We start from the raw sequence: 19496 nt of genomic DNA on the forward strand, positions 1-19496 counted from the left end.
ACATGGGGGCCCCAGCCAGAGAGCCCCCACCTCCCAGGGTCATGCTTCATGAAGCTGCCTGCCCGGGGGTAGGAAGTTCTCGTGGACCGTGGCTGCTCCACTCTTCCAAGCACCGCAAGGAAGCTGCCCACCTTCCCTCTCCAGAGCGGTCCAGCCTCCAGACCTGGCTGTCTGGGAATCCTGAGGAAGCATCCGCCACTCCTCGCACCGCAGTCCCTGGGGGTCGAGCTCTGTGTGTGGGGCTCTGATGCTTGGCCACAGCAGCTCTGAGCAGCGCGGGCTGTCGGGTGGACGACCGTCTCTGGGTGTGCTGCGTCTGCCCCAGGGCAGCGCAGGGACTGGCCGGGCTGCGTACCACCTGGCCCCCAATCAGAAGCCCCCGACAGGGCGTTTCCTCAGGGACTGAGCCTAGCAGGCAGCTTCGGGCTCCATCCTGACTCCAGGTGACCTGCATTCCCCGTCTCCTGGCACACCTTTGAAAGAGCTCCCCTCTGGGGTCCGTGCTCCCTAACGACCGGGAAGAACCGCATGGAGCAGGAGAAAGGGGCCCCCGTGGGCTGTAAAGGACATGACACCAGCAGCAGGATGGGGCCCCTCTTTACTCTGCATGTCCAGGCGGATGTTTTACCCTGAGGAGAGCTCACGGAGGAACAGTAAAGGAGTCGGGTGGGGAACAGGGAGCAAAGAACAGAGCTGAAGGGTTGATTCCTTCTGCCTGGCCCCAGGAGGCAGGCCTGGGCTCCATGTAGGAAAGACCGTCATGGTAAACGTGGCCACTCAGGAGCACTCTGTGCCGGCCTCGATGCCGAGGGGCCTGCTGCTGGCACTGCCGTGGGATTTCTTAGCCCACAGAGCAGCTCTCTGTAAAGTCTAACCAAAAACGACGAGTCACAGTGGACCAAAGGGGAAGGGTCCCTTAGGCCTGCAGAGCAGCTGAAGTGCCCCTGAACACGGGAACAGGTTTGGGGACACAGGAGCCGTAGCTCGGCACGGGCAGCCCCTGTGCAGGCCGGCTGCCCCGGAGCTCACGCCCCACCCCACACACCGGGCCCTCATCCAGTACAGCTCGGTCTGCAGGGCAGGCCCCCGTGCGTCCAAAAAGCCTCCAGTTCTCGAGCTGTGAGCCCCATCTAACGTCCGCTTCCTCCCTCTCTCCCTCACATTTCAGCAGGAAGGAGCGCCCCACCTCTCTGAATGTCTTCCCCCTGGCCGACGGCATGGTACGTGCACAGATGGGGGGCAAGCTCGTGCCTGCGGGGGACCACTGGCACCTGAGTGACCTCGGCCAGCTGCAGTTCACCTCCAGCTACCAGGTTTTGTAGCCATGCTGTGGAGTGAGGGTCCCTCCCTGTCACCCATGCTCATTCAGGAAGCGTCTTTGTGTACAACCCTTTGCAGCTTCCCCTGCACCCAGGGTAGTGGGGTTGCGTGCGGAGGTGTACCAGCACCTGAGGAAAGCACCAGCCCGGGAGGCGTGGCCTCACATGGGGCCTTGGGGCCTCTGCAGCCAGGGCGTACCCGTCTGTTCGGGCTGAGCTGAGCCTTTGTTCTGGGGCACAAGCATGTCTGTCCCCCAGACCCGCCCCAGAGGACCAGCCCCGAGGCCACCCTGGGCGCCATCCCAGAGTGTCTTGCATTGTGGTGTCTGAGGTTTGCACGCCCACTGGAGACAGTAGGGTGAGGGGCCAGTATCTCACCTCTAGCCTGCTGCTACCTTCCTATCCGTGCTATCGACTGCTGGGTCTCTGAGTTTGGGGGGGGTGGCTGTCCTGGGTGTGCGCAGCTAACCAGGGAGTGCAGTGCACCCCTCAGCGGGGGCCCCCCAACAAAACCAGGGGCAGGGACTTTCCCTGGCCCGCCACTCGATCATGGCCCCTGGTCACTTGTGGCCAGTGTTGGTCTGTGAGCTCAGCCCTGCCTTCGCCAGACAGGCTGTGGCCGCATCGCCAGGTAAGGATGCTGCCCTTGGGGCTGGAGGAGGTGACCCTAGGCCTGGGGCACTTCCCGCAGAGCCCGTGGGAGGTCGCCTGCGGAAGGCAAAGCACCTGGGCCTCCAGGCCTGGCCAGGCTGGCAGATGTGGGGCCTGGACTTCTCCCGAAGCTTCTTCCTGCTGCAGCTTGTGGCTGACTATCCCTCTGTCCCTGGGTGTCCAGCCTGCCTGCAGGAGGTGGCTGCAAGCTGCCCACTCTGTCAGAAAGTGACCCCACTCGCTTCAGCTTTTGTTCCAGACAGTGAGCATGTCTCTGCGACCTCTGACCCCGCCCCCATTATGGGCCGCCCTGCCTGTGTGCAGGGCCGGCGGGAGGCTGGGGCTCCTCCACACACTTGCCGGGAGAAGCCGCAGGGGCCCCCCCAAGGCCGGGTGCTCAGAGCCCTGCCTCCTGCCTGTGGCCGAGCCAGCTTTCTTCCCGTGTCTCTTCTTTCTCCTGCCTCGTCGTCCAAAGTAGTCTTGCTTTTCATCCCACTGTTTTATGTTTCAGTTTGTAGGTGTGTTTGATTTGATTTTTTTAATTATGTTTTAAGTTCTTTTTATTTCATGCTCTAGGTTTTAAGGTCTTTCTAATTTCTTAATTTTTTTTTGTTGTTTTTTGTTTTGTTTTTTGTTTTTATGTGCTGTATTTTCAGTGTTTTAACCAAACAGTTGTGGCTACTCATGGTGAGGAATGACTGCTAAGAGTTTGGGTACTTTGCATTTGGAGGTCACTGCCACACGTTGGTGTTTAGGAGGTTGAGAGGTTTGCCGCTAGGTAAGTGTTGGCCAGGGGAGCGTCCCGCGGGTAGGTGGCGGCCTGTAGGGTCAGAGAGAGCCAGGGACTGGGGGAGGCCTGGCCGTGCCGCACGGTTCCCCTCGGTGACTTCTGGGGTCAAGGAGGCCCACTGCGATCCTGCAGACCTGAGTTTGCCAAGCATGGACAGGCTGGGAACCGGGAACCGTGGCCTTGAGGAAGGTGGTCCAGAAAACGTATCGTTCTGAGAGGCATGAACTCACATACTGGGCCTCCCCCAGCCCTCGCCAGACTTCCCTGTGCCTCTGGTCTCCTGCGGCCATCTCTCCTTGAGGGCTGGCAACAGAGGCATCCCCTTGCCTGTGGGACGCCTGGGAGCCTTCGCTGTGTGGGGCGGATAGACCACCTCATCACAGAGGCTCTCAGGAAGGGATTTTTCCTTCTCAAATTGGCCTTAGGCTGTAGATGCCAAGTAGAAGAGGCTTGTACCAGGGTGCTTCTAGGGGGAGAGGCACAGGCTATTACGCTGGGCATACCACCTCGGCACAACAACGATCTGGGCTGGTTCTCAGCTCTGGGGGCCGTCCGGGGACCTGCAGGACAGTGAGCAGACATTCCCCGCCTATACCCACTGGACGCCAGGAGCGCCCACCGTCCCCAGTCATGACAGCCACAAATGTCCTGACATCGCCAAGCATCCCCTAGGGACATGGTGGGCCTGATTGTGGAATAGTGAGAGTCCTGGCAGAGAAGTGTGAGGGGACCGTTAGATGAAGCCAGACATGGCCATCCCAGGCCCTGGCCTGACGCTGACCACATGGGTCAGGAAGTGGCACGTGTCAGGATTCCCAGCCAGCTTGCTCTTCACGAGAGCCTGGTCAGCCTTTCCCCGGTGAAGGCGGGTGTAGGTTGGTCCCAGCGTGCGTCCAGCTTTATGGAGAGGGCCAAACATTCCCTGCCATCAGCTCCTCCCCTGCGAGAAAGAGCTCCCGGAAGCATCCCTTCCATGGAAACCATGTGACCCAGTGCTGTGGGCTCCTGGGGTGTGCACCAGGAGCTGCAGCCCCTCCTGGGGCCGTGCCCCTTCTCCACATCCCAAGAGGGTAGCAGGGTGTGCGGGGGCTGCTGCCCACTGAGGACTGAATCGGGGTGAGTCAGGTCGTGAGTGTTAGTAGACGAGTGGGCCACTTCACGGATACTGTCCAGTGGTTTCACGAGGAAGGACTGTGGGAGAAGAGTGGCTTTGTTTCCCGTGCCGTACTTACTCACGTAGAGTGTATTCTCTCCAGGGAGACTCTGGTTTTGGGGGTTTTTTTTGTTTTTGTTAAAGACTTTTTTTTTTTTAAGTTATTTCCACACCCAACGCGGGGCTCGAACTCAGTACCCCAAGATCAGGAGTTGCATGCTCCACCGTCGGAGCCAGCCAGGCACCCCTCCAGGGAGATGTTTAAGGTCAACAGTTGATTGCAGTTTTTAATAATCTGGTCTCGGAATGTTTTAAGGATCACCCATTCTCTGGAAGTGGGACTCCAGTTTGATTGCATATACATAGCTACGTAGGGCAGACCGTGAGGTCCACTTGAGCCGTGGGGGTTAAGAATTACACATCCCCTGGTGTCTCCGTGTTTGGGAGGTCGGCGCCCCTTCCCAGGCCCAGACTGGCCCCAGGGCAGGAAGCAGGAGACCTCAGCAGCTGGCCGCAGCCCAGATGGCTTGATCAGAAGGCATGCTCAGCCTCCTCCCTGGTCCCCATTTAGAGCCCTCTGCCCAGCCCTGGGCCACCACTTGTTTCTGACCACCCCCTGGCTGCAAAGGGTTGCTTGCCATGTTCGTGTAGCTTCATGTCCATCACACGCGGCATCGGCGGGCTGCCCGGAGCTCGCAAGCTAACAGCCCCAAGCCAAGCCCTTTAAATAATAAAGTGTCAGCGGCCTCCGGAAACCCAGAGGCCGCGGCTGGGTGAACCCAGGGACTAGGCCAGAGGAGTGGGCCGGACAGGAGAGCAGGGGTCCCCAGTCCCCTCCAGTCCTGGCTCAGGGCGCTGTTTTATAGTGGCCAGAGAAGTCGAGCGAGGGGGCCTCACGGAGGTGGCCGAGGCCCCGCTGACCCTGCACGGTGTGCGTCACCGGGAGCCTCCGGGGCGTGCCGACCCACATGGCGAGCTTCGCCCTTCCCTGTGTTTGGCCTTAGTGTCCGCAGGATGAGATGTCCGAGTCAGGCCAGTCTTCGGCGGCTGCCACACCCAGCACCACGGGCACGAAGTCCAACACGCCCACGTCTTCTGTGCCCTCGGCCGCCGTCACGCCGCTCAATGAGAGCCTGCAGCCCCTGGGGGACTACAGCGCCGGCACGAAGAGCAGCAAGCGAGCGCGGGAGAAGCGCAACAGCCGCAACATGGAGGTCCAGGTCACGCAGGAGATGCGGAACGTCAGCATAGGTGCCGCGCCGGCCCGCGGGCTCCCGGGGCTGTGGCGGGGAGGCCGAGCGAGCCACTCATCCACCTGCCCCTGCTGGTCCAGCCCCCGCTGCCCCGCCCCTCCCCTGCTGGCCTCACCCCCCCCACGCTGGTCCCGCGCCTCCTTGCTGGCTCCGCCCCCTCCTGCCCCTGCTGGTCTCCCCCTCCACCCCCCCCCTCCCCGGGGCCCCCCCCCCCCCCCCCCCGTGAGGTTTCCCTTCCAAATAGGGCTCTTGGTTCCGGCAGATGTATCAGTCGGCTCATGCCGCACTAAGAAACATCGGAGACCGGGTGTTGTAAGCCACAGACATTTGCTTTCTCACAGTCCTGGCAACCAGGAGTGAGCAATCCGGGTGTCGGGGTGTCGGGGCTGGCTGGTTCTCTCGAGGCCTCGCTCCTGGGTGTGCAGACAGCCGCCTCTCCGTGTGTCCTCAGCCCTTTTTCTTACAAGGACACAGTCGGATGTGGCCTTATTTTACCCGCACCTCTTTAAAGGCCCCATCTCCAAATGCAAGTCACACACTGGGGCCCCAGGGACTACGACTTCAACATGTAGATTTGAGGGACACACTTGGCCTCTGGCAGTGCACCCCAGTCATCCCGCAGACACACTCAGTACAGGAGGGATGGAGGAGAAGCAGGATATCTGGTCTGTTCATCGGAAATCATGAAAAAGAGCCGTGGTTCTGGGGGATGGGCCCCTGCTGGCCACCAGCCAGGGAGGAGCCCTTTCCTGATGGTCCCTGGCTGGTGGTGGTCTAGTGTGGGGTCTCCAGACATGGGGCCGGAGGGTGGGCATCCCCCCTCACCCTGGGGTTCCTGTGTGTCACCCCAGGCATGGGCAGCAGTGATGAGTGGTCTGATGTTCAAGACATTATCGATTCTACACCAGAGCTGGACATGAGTCGGGAACCCCGCCTTGATCGCACGGGCAACAGGTACTCACTGAGGCTGGGGTCCCAACAGGCTCCGTGTTCACTGTGGGTGTTGGTGCCTTCGGCAAAGGTGTCCCCTGTAGCGTTGCACAAGCAGCGTTGGCATTGAGTGGTCCGTGGGCGGTGTTGGAGGGTCCCCACCTGCCGCCCGTGAATGCTGCCCCCTCACCCTGAGCTCCCCGGCTGCATGTCCTCACAGCCCGACCCAGGGGATCGTGAACAAGGCTTTTGGCATCAACACTGACTCCCTGTACCACGAGCTGTCGACTGCGGGGTCAGAGGTCATCGGGGATGTGGATGAAGGAGCTGACCTACTAGGTAAACTCAAGTCACCCCCGGGACCCCAGGGCCTCGGGCTTGCTTTTGTTGGTTTTGTTGTAATGAAAGCAAAGTCTGTCAGTTGCAAGCCAGGAACTTCTTTTTACAGTTTCATTGAGATGTAGTTCACGTATCATGAAACATATCCACATAGAGTATAAAGTTCAGCAGGTTTTAGGGTGCTCACAGAGCTGTGTTACTTTCTAATTTTAGAACCTTCTATCCATGCCCTTGAGCACTCAGCCTAGGCAGTGCACTTTCTAGCAATTCTGCTCCTCAAGGAAAATGCCTGGACAGGTTCACTGCCCGTCTGCGAGCCTGCGGTCACTCCCAAAAGTCCCTGCACCTGGGTCGGAAACGGGTGCAGAGACAGTCCCTTGTGTGGGCTCACTCCGGGTCCTTCCTGTCCTGGGATGGGCATCAGGCATGCTGGGCGTCTGCCAGCAGGGCTCCGAGGCCAGGCTGCGGCCCTCAGCACTGCAAGCGGGAAATGGGATGCTCTGGACTGCATTCAAACCACATCCCCCCACACCCGCCCTGTGACCTTTTGTCCAAAGCCAGGCTGCAGGACAGGAGCTGAGACCTTGGAGCTGCACTCAGTCCCCTCCTCCCGGCGAGGTAGGCTCCAGGGCCAAAGGTGGCTGTGTTGCCAGGGGATCAGTGGTTCCGTTTTCGCCCTCTCCCCACGCCACGTCCACAGAGGTGGCTCGCGGGGAGGGGTGCTCCCCATTTCTCATGGCTCAGGCGGGAGCAGAAGCTGGAGCCAGGGCTGATGCCTCAGTGAGGGGAGGTGCCTGCAGGCGCTGTGGCCCTGCACATGGCCACCTGCTGCCCGAGGAGGCGGAGCTGCCTCGCATCCAAGAGTTTTTACTGCTAGCCTTCCTGCTGTTGTTCCTCTCCTCTGATTAAGGTGTGGGGACCTCCCAGGAGCCCAGTTGCCCGTGGCGACAGCGCCAGCAACATCTTGTGCCTGAAATGGAACTTTTTTCAGCCAGTTTTTAAATTGTGGCAAAATACACATAATATGAAATTTACCTTCTCGCTGACGTTTGAGTGTGTGGCTCAGTGTGATAAAGGATGTTGGCCCTCGTTGGTGAGACCAGGAGCATGAGCAGGAGGCCTGCCTTCGGCAGTGTGTGTTTCTTTTTGTTGTTTTTTGTTTTTTTTTTTTAAGATTTTATTTTTATTTTTTTACAGAGAGACAGTGAGAGAGGGAATACAAGCAGGGGGAGTGGGAGAGGGAGAAGCAGGCCTCCCGCTGAGCAGGGAGCCTGATGCGGGGCTGGATCCCAGGACCCTGGGATCATGACCTGAGCTGAAGGCAGATGCTTAATGACTGAGCCACCCAGGCGCCCAGGCAGTGTGTGTTTCTAATGGGATTTTTTTCATAAGTTTTGTAAAAACATATATTTAAAAATAAACAGAAACTTAACATTCAAAAAAAATTTACTTAGGGGAAATATTGTGACATCCTCCCACTCTCCTTTATGGGGCTCAGATAATGCTATGTATCTTCTAATTTTTATTTTTGGAAAAGCAATACATGTTTCTAATAATATTCAAATAATATCAGAAACTGCCAAGAAGAGAGTAAAAGCCACATGATTCCCCGCCCACGCCATGATGAGTGTTTTAATATGTTGGTGCACCTTCCTGGGCACCACAGCACACACATGTACGTGAGGTGTGGGTGTCAGGTCATATCTGTCCTCCTCTTTGTGGGCGATGTCACCATTTCCCTGACCCACTGATATTCCTCCACACATTTCCCTTCACGGGACTGTAAATTCCTCCCCTCTCTTGGTCCTGGGTTTTGCTGTCTGGACTTCTTTAGGGCAGATTTGTAGGGTGGGAGCCTCCAGGTAAAGGTGTGGGCTCCCGAGAGCGGCCGCACACTGCTTTCCCAGATGGGGCTGCATCAGGGCTCTGCTTGAGATTGCGCTCACAGCTGCAGGAGCCCGGCCTGGCTGGCCTGCAGGCACTGGACCCGCCGGGCTGGGAGGGGCATGGGAAGGAACGTGCCTCAGGAGGATTCACGCACCGGGACGAGGCTGTAGTGGGTAGCCGTGCATGCTCTGTGTGTCCACGAAGGAGCACCTTTCTGCCGGGGCCCACCTTAGAGGCTGTGCGGGTCAGAGGACACCGCCCAGCAGGCCACCACGCACTCCTGAGCATTTGAGGGTTTGATAAGAGATTACAGCCTTTTCCTTAGGAAAACACATAGGCACCCAGCAGCTTGCATTTCCGTGCCAGGGTCTGCAGGCCCAGCCTCACACCAGCCCCCAGCTGCTTATGTTCCTGGCCATAAGCAGCTGGAGGCATCCCGAGATATGTTCACGGGCGGGAAACGGAATGTAGGGGAGGGGGCAGAGCCGGAGTCCACCGGACCTTGTACTGTGGCCAGTCTCGTCTCAAGATTCCACCCTCAACATGGTCACAGGAAGAGTCTCGCCAGTGTTGGACGTGCTCGGCCGCCTTTCATCCGGGGTTCCACTGCTGTCCCCATGTTATGGAGGAAGAAACAAAGTCAGGGAGGGCGGGATGAAGTAGCAGGGTCAGGACTGAACCCAGGTCCGACCTAGAGCAGGAGCCCCGACTGACCACCTGCTCCGCCTTCCGTCACAGCTCTTGGGATGGAATATGCCATTCAGTTCACCTGCTCCAAGTGCACGGTCCTGTGTCTTTGAGCACTTTGAGCAAATTCAGAGTCAAGCGGTCATCATTACATTAGAACATTTCAGCCACAGAGGAAACCTGTGGACAGTCCCACCCCTCCTCTCACCCCAGCCCCTGGCAGCCACTCCTCTGCTTCTGTCCTGCACAGTGGCCTCCTCTGGGCCATACCAGTGGTCCTCCTCCATGTGGCCTCTCCTTCAGCATGACGCCTTTGAGGTTCGTGCATGTCGTGGGAGGTGTCAGAGTCGCGTTCCTTCTTACAGCTGAGTTCTGCTGCGTTGCAAGGGTAGGCCACACCTCATCCATCCATTCGTCCACAGATGGCCACGTGGGTCATTTCCACTCTTGGCCATAGTGGCCGATGCTTCTGCTACACTTCTGGTCCCTCACATGGTTCTACAGGATTGCCAGAGCTGACCAGCCTCCTTGCTGCCCAGTGACTCGGGGTAGCCTGCCTGTCGGTCCATCCCATTGGCCGCAGTCTCCCACCTCGCCCAGTGGCTCCAGGCCATGGGGCTGTCCCCTCCCTGCCATCTTCAGGGCTGCAGGGTGCGTCTGGTGTCACTCCAGATGCCACTTTCATAGAGAACCTGCATCAACGGTGATGGGAGGAAAGAGTGGCGAACCAGCAGCGCACGTCAGTAAGCTTGACCTGCAGGCCACGTTGACCGAATCGGGAATGGGGTCATGACTCCCAGGCAGATGTAGGATGGCTCCTGGAGTGGAAGTGATGTCTGCTGAATGTCCTGGGGGCACTTCCCTAGAACACAGAGCGCCTGACACGACCTTCTCATGAGAAGATCTAACCCATGCATCTGCTAGGTCTTTGTTCCGAGAAAGTGGAAATCGGAATCCTTCTGTCATAGGGTGACAGGGCATGAGTCACTGTGCTCAGCATGTCCACTGGAATACCCTGCATGGGCACCGCTTCATTCTGGCTGGAATGAGCCCCATTCTTGGGAGTGAAGGAGCCTCCCAGAGCCTCAGGCCGGCAGCCCCGAGTTTAAAAGGGATCAAGTGCTGTGGCACTCTGCTCATGGGGCGCTGACGGAGGAGCCCCCCCTTCATCTGGCAAGGCGGAGGAAGGAGATGGGCTCAGCTGCAGGCCCCGGCCTATCCCTGTTATCTGGCTCAGCCGGGGTAAGCCTCAGGATGGGAGTCCTGGTCCCCCACCCCCACACCTGTGGAAAAGCTGTGTACCTGACCCTATGTTCCCCAGTGGGGCTGCTACACAGAGAAGCCTGGGGCTGGCGGGGGGCTCTGGTAGTCTCCGTTCTACAGCTATTTTTGCCATGGAAAGGTGCTGTGGTTTTGGATCGGCTGAGGGCAGCATCCTTCAGTGCTCCACGTGCCTGCATCAGCTGTTCCCCATGCCTCTCCGCACTTGGACTGTGAATTCATTTAGCAAGAAGGAAGGAAGGAAAAAGACCCTGGAGAGGCAGGTCTCCTTATGTTTCACTGAACTCCTGCCACCACTTGCCAGACATACCATTATTTGAGAAATCTCCAAGAAAGCAAGGCCTTGCCTCCAGTCGAAAGAGGACAAGCCATCGAGCGTGAGGCCGCGGTTGGTCCCAGAGGCGCCACGCTGCACCCCTGACAGTGGGCCTCTCGGAGCTGGCCTAACTGGGGAGTAAGGGAATTCATCCTTGGTGACCACTCAGTGCGAGCCGGAGTCTAGTGGGCAGCTCCGGCGAGCCCATGCAAGCCCATGCTAGGGCGATTGTGTGCCCCCTTTACAAATGAGGGAACTGAAGAGAAGCCGGGCAACTGGACTTAGAATCTGAAGGGCTGCACAGGCCGGCGGCCCGTGCATTCTCTTCTGCGCTGCCCTCACGTCACAGGTCCTGCCCACGTGGCAGCCAGACCTAGAACGTGTGTAGAAATAACCTTGAGAAAGAGACAAACCTATGTGAACAAAATCAGGAAAAACGACTGAAGAGCAGAGACCTCAAAAACCGAGACCGGGGCGCCTGGGTGGCTCAGTTGGTTAAGCGACTGCCTTTGGCTCGAGTCATGATCCTGGAGTCCCGGGATCGAGTCCCGCATCGGGCTCCCTGCTCGGCGGGGAGTCTGCTTCTCCCTCTGACCCTCCCCCCTCTCATGTGCTCTCTTTCTCATTCTCTCTCTCTCAAATAAATAAATAAAATCTTTAAAAAAAAAATAAAGATGAATACTCCCAATATAAAAAAAAAAACAACCCCGAGACCTGCAGGCTGAGCTCCGTGAGCCTTCCCGTGATTCGCAGAGCAGTGTGTGGTTCCAACGTCAATTCACTTTATGAATGGATTCTGAGGATCATCCAGGAGAGTAGACGTGAGAGTAGCCCAGAAATATCTGAGAAAGAACAAGGCTGCAGGGTTGCCCGATGTTCCAGGCATGAAAGCGTTTACAAAGGTGTGACCAGCAAAGGCCGAGCCGGGGCGGTGACAAGATTGTGGCCCCATGAGTTCCTGGTGAGAGCCGGAGCCATGTGGGGACTCGGGTAGGACAGACGCAGCACTTCAAGCCACGGGAAATATGGTGGATTCATGGAGTGTCCCCCTGGTGGGAAATGAAGTCTGGTCCCCACCTCCACCGTACACAAGACTTGTAGATGGATTGAAGATCTGAACGTAGAAATGCAAGGACGCAGAGCTGGAAGAGTGGCGGAGATCATATTGGTGATCTGGGCCTCCCTGCTGGGCCACGGCCATAGAGGAAAATACTGACAGGTGTGAGGCATGCAACTTCAGGAAGATACATTGTTTCCGACCCAGGGTGGTCTGCAGCGTTTACAGAAGTGGAGTACAATAGAACGTGGGCGGAGGGTAAAATAGATTCACGGAAGATATCAACAAACATACCAAAGGACGCTCAACTTCAAGAACAAACCAGAACTGAAAAGGGAACGCGGAGATAACTCCTCAAAAGATCCACAAAAACGAAGCAGGTGCTGCCGCGCCCCTCCCCGGCCAGCAAGTGGCGGTGCATCCGGCTATGTGGGGCAGTGGCTGGCCCACCGGGCCAGAGGGGACGGGGTCAGGCAAGGCCTGCCTGTGTGGGAAAGCACTGAGCGCCTGGTAAGTGATGGGACGGGGCGCTGCAGGAGGTGAGCTCCGATCTCCGGTGCAGAGCATCCCGGGACACGGGTGGGGGGTGAAGCACCTCATGCAGGAGGATGGCTAGCATGGTCGTGATTTTGTTCTATAAATGCTGGTGTTTATCCAGAAGGAGTTCCGAGAAGATCAGCTGTTGACGGTGGCTGCCCTGGGAAGGAGCGAGGACTGAGGGCGCCGGTTTCTTATTTAAATTCCGACAGCAAACTATATACTTTGGCATTTAAGTCAAGTGACTTCATACTGTCGCTTCTGTGGGAATTGACCACATAGAACGGTAGTGTTGCAGCCCATCTCCTGCTGGGTAGCGGAGAGGAGTTTGGACCCCAGTGAGGAAGGCACTGCCAGCCCCACATGCCCGCCGCCCCCGCCGCCCGCCCTCCTACTCCGTCCCTGCCAGCTGGCCCTCACTCCCTTTTGTCTTTGCCCAGCCTTCACCTGAGGCCGCATACTTCCCAAAAGACCCGAGCTGGCTGGGGCCTGTAAGGCCAAGCTCATGCACTCTGGGGAGGGCGTCTTGAGCCTGGACGCCCTGGACACCCTACCCCACCCACGCACGCACACGCACACACCCCACCCCCATGCACATGCACACATCCCATGCTTGCAATGCACGCACACACATCTCACACACCTGCACACACACGTACCCCATGCACGCACATGCATGCTCACACATGTGCCCCCACACATGTACCCCACTCGCATGCACACACCTCACCCCATGCATGCACACACACACACATGTGCCCCACGCATGCAATGCACACATGTATCCCACACATGTACATGCACGCACACACGTATCTCACGCACGCACATGCCACACACCTCACACACATACTCCACGCACACAAATGTACCCCATGCATGTGCACGTACCCCACACATGCATATGCACACATGCACATACTCCATGCACGCACATGTACACACACACACATATAACCCACACATGCATGCACATATGTACTTCACACACACACGAGCACACACAGACCCCTCACATGCATATGCCCACCCCCACCCCCACGCATGCAATGCATGCACACACACGCACATGCACACACACGTACCTCATGCATGTACACCTCACACACACACATACACGTGCACGTGTATGCACACACACATACCCCACACACGCACATGCACACACACCATACCCATGCGCGCTCTCACCTTCCCGGGTGTCAGCTGCAGAGGCTTTGCCCTCCTGAGGGCCGAGCAGGTGTGGGGCCCGGCACTCTGGGTCTCTGTCTTCCTATAGGGTTGCCGTCCCCAGTGGGATTTGTCACCCACAAGCCCGGTGACATCTGCTTGTATTCTTTCATGCCTTTCAATACAGAGATGGCCGCTTGATGTTGCTTTTTTTTTTTTTAATAAGAATCTCTTTATTTTGTTGGTTCCAGTCACCCACTGACCTTTGTCACTTCCTTTCCCCCGTCTCTCTGTGCTTCACTGGACACGGCCCCAGGGGAGTTCTCAGGTGCGTATCTCTGCTGTCTGCGCCTTTGCGCCCCTCCCCCTATGGCGGCATCCAGCTGGACTGGGCAGCATCCTTGGGACAACTCCCTGCTGCTGTCCAGTCACCTCTGGCTGTGCAGCCCGTCCCCTCCTGGTCCCCTTCCAGGCCACTAAAGGCACACGTGCTTTTGCTCACCAGCCTCCTGCTGCTCGGAAGCTTATTTTTGGCTTGCTCTACTAGCCCACTGACAATGGCCTCAACCCTGTCCTTCCAGAGGCCGACAGTCCCCCAGGGCCATTTCTTACGGTTCTCCGGAACCATCAGAAGCATAGGACAGTTGGACTGGATGGGACTGCAGGCCCAGTTGTGTGGCATCTCCCCTCTGTCGGGTGCACCCCGGAAGTCGGGAGTCCTCTTCCCACATGGTAGAGGACTCTGCTCCTGCTTTCTTGCTGTGTTCCCATCAGGAGGGCCTGAGCCCCCAGCCCACCCACGTGCACCCACCTGGTGTGCTCAGAGGCACGCCAGGTCCCCTCATTTTGCAGAGACTTGCCCCCTAACCCCCATCCCTCCTGGCCCAGGAGTTGGGTGCATTGCTTGACCCTCCACCTCACCGCCCAGGTGCTCTTGACCTGGTGGTCTCCTGTGCAGCCCCCAGGATACACTTTCCAGACGGAGGAGCCTGCCCCTCCCGTCCCTCTCCAGTGTGCACCCCCAACCCAGAGACAAGTAGCCCTAGCGGACCGCCCCCCTGCTGCTCACACAGGCTTAATGCGCTTGTTTTTTCTCCCTTCCCTCTCCCTGCCGCCCTGGTCGCCCGGCTCCCGTGGGACTGGGACGGCTCTCCTAGTGCGCCATGATTTCTTTGGTAAGGCCAAGGCCCCGTTTCAGTTCGTGTTTCTCCCGTTCCTGCCTTTCTCTGTGTGCCTCACACCTTCTTTGTGCTTCATGAGCCGTTTGCTTTGCTCTGCATGGTGGGGGTGGTGGTGGGGTCAGCAGGGGCCACAGGCTCTCCTAGCTCCTGGCCCCCGGGGTGGGGGTGGGGCTCGAGCCCTGACTCCCCAGCATCCTCCCTCAGAGCAGACCCTTGACAGGCCAAGGGGACGGGAATGGAGACAGCAGTCAGAACCCACGCTCAGTGCTCCACGTTCGTGGGTCTTGTCTCATGATTGCCTTAGACCAGGGACAGGTAATAGGAGGAACAGACGACCCTGGGCTTCCGGGGCTGTCTGTCCTGAGTGTCGGTATTTCGGAGTTTTTGTGACACGCCTGCAGAGAGCTTAGTCGGTGGGGTCCACTTTGGGGCTTGGTTTAGAGGAGCTGGGTGGACCTCTCTGTCCTCACTTCCGCTCCCTCTCTCCCTGCTGCTGACCCCGGTGGAGGGGCCATCCCATCTCCTTGGCCAGGAGCTCTGCCATCCTGTGCTGTTTGCTCTGTCCCCATCACCACGGTTCCAGCCGCCATTCTGGGGACAGCTCTGAGAAGGGTCTGCCTCATGAAGGACTCAGAAACCACAGAGCTGGGGGAGATGCTGAGAGGGGACAGAGATTGAGGTGGCTGCAGAGGCCACCTGGTCAGCTCAGGCTGGTGCCGGCTGAGCTGTGACTATACACAGACCTCATGTGGATAGAATGCTATGGGAGGTTGTGCCCATCCAGGCAGTGCCGTCCAGAGGCTGGACTCTGTCCCTGATGGCGCTGCTGGCTGAGAGCCCACCGGAAGACCAGCAGAGGCTTCTCCCCAGGGTCCGTCTACCCAGTGTTCCCAGAGGCCAGACCTGTGGGCCTCGTCCCCCCACATCTGCCCCCCAGGGCCCAGCCGCCCCCAGGGAGGAGGGTTGGTGCTCTGGGACAGGTGGAGTAGCATCTGGCTTAGCTGGCCGGCACAGGTAATATCTCTGTGCCTTTTGTTTCAGGAATGGGCAAGGAAGTGGGGAATCTGCTGCTGGAGAACTCACAGCTTCTAGAAACCAAGTAAGAACGCTCTTCTCCAGGGAGGCCTGGGGGGGCTCCATCGGTTAAGCCTCCCACTCTTGATTTCAGTTCAGGTCATGATCTCAGGGTTGTGGGATCCAGCCCCACATCAGGCTCAGCACCGGGCGTGGATTCTGCTTGGGATTCTCTCTCTTCCCCGCCCCCCGCACTTCCCTCTCTCTGAAAAAAAAAAAAAAAGGAATGCTCTCCTCTAGCAGGGCCATTGCTGAGATAGCCTGCCTCCAGGGCTGGGGCCTCCCTGTAACAACCCCGGGGAGGGCCCAGACCCACATGGCCCAGCTCACCCCTCTAGGGTCACCGCCTTTCCCTGCATTCTGCAGTGGGGGGGTCCCCTCTCAGACCCCTGCAGGTGGGCAGGCCTCGTTGAACCCCCATCACACCACGTGCACAACGGTTCACACGGACTTCTTGACTCTGTCTTCTCAAAGAAATGCTCTGAATGTGGTGAAGAATGACCTCATCGCCAAGGTGGACCAGCTGTCCGGGGAGCAGGAGGTGCTCAAAGGGGACTTGGAAGCCGCCAGGCAGGCCAAACTCAGGCTGGAGGGCCGCATCAAAGACCTGGAGGAGGAGCTGAGGAGGTGAGCCCAGGCCTGGGGCTGGGCCCCTGGGAGGAGGTGGGGCTCCTAGAAGGCGGGGGCAGACCCCCCCAGTCCCTCCCGTCCAGGTTCCCTCTGGAGGACACTCCCCCAGTGGCTCACCTCTGTGCTCACCGTGCAGCCTGCCCCTCCTCCCTCAGTTCCAACTCACACTGGAGCCGCCTCCGGGCCCAGCTGCCCCCTCTTCTCCCCCATCCAGGCCCAGGTCCTGTATCGTCCGCCTGCCTCCTCTTCTCCCTCAGAAGGCACGGTGTCCTGTCTCTGGCAGCCTTCATAGGTTCCTTCGGGAGAAGGGCTCAGAGGAACCCCAGAAAGATATGGGGTCCCCTTCCCAGCACTCTGCGCTTCGTGGTGGCCTTTCTCTTCCAGTCTGATGCTCCCCCCAGGGGTGGAAAGGGGAGGGTGGGAGGTGGGCCTGTGGGGGTGGCAGACCTGCTGGTGCTGGCCAGCCGTCTGTACAGCTAGCCTGCCTTCCCCATCCCCTGCTCCTGCACTGGGGCAGCCAGGACACACGTCCGGCCATCAGGCCGCGTGCGAGCAGGGCAGTGGGCCGCTAGTCCCCCAGGGCCTGAGCCAGAGTGCCCCTGGGCCTCCACCCCTGCCACAATTCCCTCCTCGTCCTGCAGAGTGAAGTCAGAGGCCATTGTTGCCCGCCGAGAGCCCAAAGAAGAGGTGGAGGATGTAAGCAGCTATCTCTGTACAGAATTGGTATATTCCACTATTAACATGCGGGGCATGGGGGGCGGGCAGCGCGGGGCGGGTCTCGGGGCCCTCCTCACCCCTTCTGTGTCCTCCCCTCTGCCCTTTCCTGGCGGGAACCCCCATTCAGCCTTAGGGGCCCACATCCCCCGTCAGGTGCAAGGACGGTCCTGAGGACAGCCCTCTGCTCCTTGGGGCTTGTAACTGACTGTTGCAGGGAGGCCTGAGGGGAAGGGTGTGTCAGGGCCTTTTCTCTCACCCCCATGGACCCCCTTTTGGCCCGGGCCCAGCGACCGGGCTGCCTTCCTTCAGCAGATGGCAGGGCCCGGCTCCTAGCCCGAGGTGGGCCGTGGACACTGACCCCACCACTCATTAGCTCTGTTATTTTCAGGGGTGTCTGATGCACATATCAGGGTGCTGGCCACATATTCCTTCGGCCCACCCTACGCAGCCCCCACCTCTGAGTACCCTAGGAGAGAACCAGAGGTGCAGGTGAATTGTGGAGCCAAAGGACATGTCGATCGGCACCTGGGACTCCTTGAGTGGGCCTGGGGGCTCATGCTCACTGGCCTGGCAACCCCCCATGGTCCCTCACCCCTGTGCCAGCCTGTAGCAACCCAGGACACAGCTACTCGGAGCAGACTGGGTCCTGCCCCAGCACTCACAGATGGCAGACCCCACACAGATCTGCCAAAATATCCAGCGTCCCCCTGGGACCTTGTGTCCCCCGGTCCTGCTCACTGGACCTTCCCTAGAACCTCTCTTCCTGTGGTTCCCCCTGGGACCAGCATCACCTGTTAGTGCTGACTGAAAGCATTGGGATTGCCGTGGGGTCCAGGGGTTGTGAGAAAAGTCACTGTGTTATGCACCTCAAGTATGTCATGTGACCTTCTGGAAAAGTTACCCTTTTGGGGGTGGGCAGACTCCCCATATGCCCTCCCCACCGCATTTGCCTGAGGATCTGTGGGAATCCGGAGGCCAGCCTGGAGAGGAAGCGTGGTGTGAGCTGGTCTCCGAGGGTGCCGGACGGACCTGCTGGCCAGCCCCTCCCTGGCTTAACGGCAGTGCCCTCCCTGCAGGACAAGATCCCCATAGCACAGCGCCGCCGCTTCACACGGGTGGAGATGGCCCGTGTGCTCATGGAGCGCAACCAGTACAAGGAGAGGCTGATGGAGCTCCAGGAGGCTGTGCGGTGGACCGAGATGATCAGGTGGGCCCCCTCCTCCTGTCCTGGCCACCCTCGGGTCTCCATTTGTGAGCCGTGATCACTGTAGGAGGCCCTGACAGTGGGAATAAGGCTGACTCCCCCCACCTCCCTCTCTCGCAGGAGGACTGGAAGGGGGCCTGGTGGGAGCCTGTGGGGGGGCCTGGCTGGTCTAGACCGGGCTGGGGCATGTTGGGGGCTGGTATGCCGGGACCCCTCCGGGAATCTGTGACTGACCCACCCAGGAGCACCTTCTCCCTGAGGCTGATCCCCGGTGCGTCTATGGGGGGGGGCCTCCCCAGCACCCTGAGACGTCACAGGCAAGGGAGGCTCAGGGTTGGCCTGGGCAGGGCCTAGTGGGTGGGTGTCATCTGGGGGCAAGTCAGCCTGGACGCGGGCTGAGCAACACCCCGCCCCTCACCGCCGCTCCCCTGTAGAGCGTCCCGAGAGCATCCATCTGTCCAGGAGAAGAAGAAGTCCACCATCTGGCAATTGTGAGTTGGGGGTGCCAGGATGGGGAGGAGGCAGGGAAGGCACCCCTTTGGCTGCCCCTCACTTCCATGCCTCCACTGGCAGCTTCAGCCGCCTCTTCAGCTCCTCGTCCAGCCCCCCTCCGGCCAAGCGGTCCTATCCCTCGGTGAACATCCATTACAAGTCCCCCACCACGGCCGGCTTCAGCCAGCGCCGCAGCCACGCTATGTGCCCCATCTCTGCTGGCAGCCGGCCCCTGGAGTTCTTCCCCGACGAGTGAGTGTCCCGCAGGCTGCCCTGCTCCTCGTGCTGGCCTGCACGGGTGGGGGGCTGAGGGGGGCCGTGGGCCCCAGGGTCCCACCCCTCCAGGCTCTGAGGCAGGAGCAACCCCTGCCTCACCACCTGGGGGATGTGGTCCGTGGCGGGAAGGAGGCTGGCCAGCATCCGAGGTTGACCTCTCTGGGCCGCACCCTGCCCCCCTCCAGCCTGACCGGGTGCACAGGATGTCCCTGGGCACTCCCCCCCCAGTCCCCGCCCTGCATCCCAGAGGGCTGCACACAGCCCCTCCGCTGACCCGGCCCTCCGCCCTTGGAGATGGCACTGCGGCTGGCAGCTAGGCCAGGCCGCACCCTGGGCTGTGGCCTGCACCCCTGTGCTCCACAGAGATTCCTGGGGCCCATAGGAAGCTGGCAGTGTGGGGCTGCTTCTAGGGAATAACTCTGTGTTCGGAATTTTGTGTTTTCCTTAGTTTTGATACCAAGATTTTGGCTCCAGGGCAGAAGTGGGGAATTGTGTGTCTTGAGCCAGAAGACAGGCCCTGGGGAGGGGAGGCGGCACCGTAGGGCACGCTCG

The 19496-nt window shown here is 59.3% G+C and overlaps 1 protein-coding gene across 11 annotated transcripts in view; it reads left to right on the top strand.

The window, feature by feature from the left end:
• The window catches only part of MAPK8IP3 (mitogen-activated protein kinase 8 interacting protein 3), a 47213-nt gene that overhangs the window by 21046 nt on the left and 6671 nt on the right, over nucleotides 1-19496 (top strand). For 2 of the 11 annotated variants that reach the window (XM_035021911.1, XM_035021917.1), the window contains exons 5-16: nucleotides 1169-1313; nucleotides 4918-5164; nucleotides 6018-6120; nucleotides 6317-6435; nucleotides 13687-13698; nucleotides 14528-14545; nucleotides 15593-15650; nucleotides 16100-16252; nucleotides 16897-16978; nucleotides 18049-18179; nucleotides 18611-18667; nucleotides 18750-18920. In XM_035021911.1, the coding sequence (XP_034877802.1) occupies nucleotides 1169-1313; nucleotides 4918-5164; nucleotides 6018-6120; nucleotides 6317-6435; nucleotides 13687-13698; nucleotides 14528-14545; nucleotides 15593-15650; nucleotides 16100-16252; nucleotides 16897-16978; nucleotides 18049-18179; nucleotides 18611-18667; nucleotides 18750-18920 (1296 nt within the window). Of the gene's footprint in view, nucleotides 1-1168; nucleotides 1314-2567; nucleotides 2749-4917; nucleotides 5165-6017; nucleotides 6121-6316; nucleotides 6436-13686; nucleotides 13699-14527; nucleotides 14546-15592; nucleotides 15651-16099; nucleotides 16253-16896; nucleotides 16979-18048; nucleotides 18180-18610; nucleotides 18668-18749; nucleotides 18921-19496 lie in introns of those variants that run through there. The other 9 variants (XM_035021915.1, XM_035021919.1, XM_035021912.1 and 6 more) reach the window with 9 other exon arrangements.

Source organism: Mirounga leonina, unplaced genomic scaffold (genome assembly GCF_011800145.1).
Source record: "Mirounga leonina isolate KUSES-001 unplaced genomic scaffold, KU_Mleo_1.0 Mir_175, whole genome shotgun sequence".
NCBI classification, from domain to species: Eukaryota; Metazoa; Chordata; class Mammalia; order Carnivora; family Phocidae; genus Mirounga; species Mirounga leonina.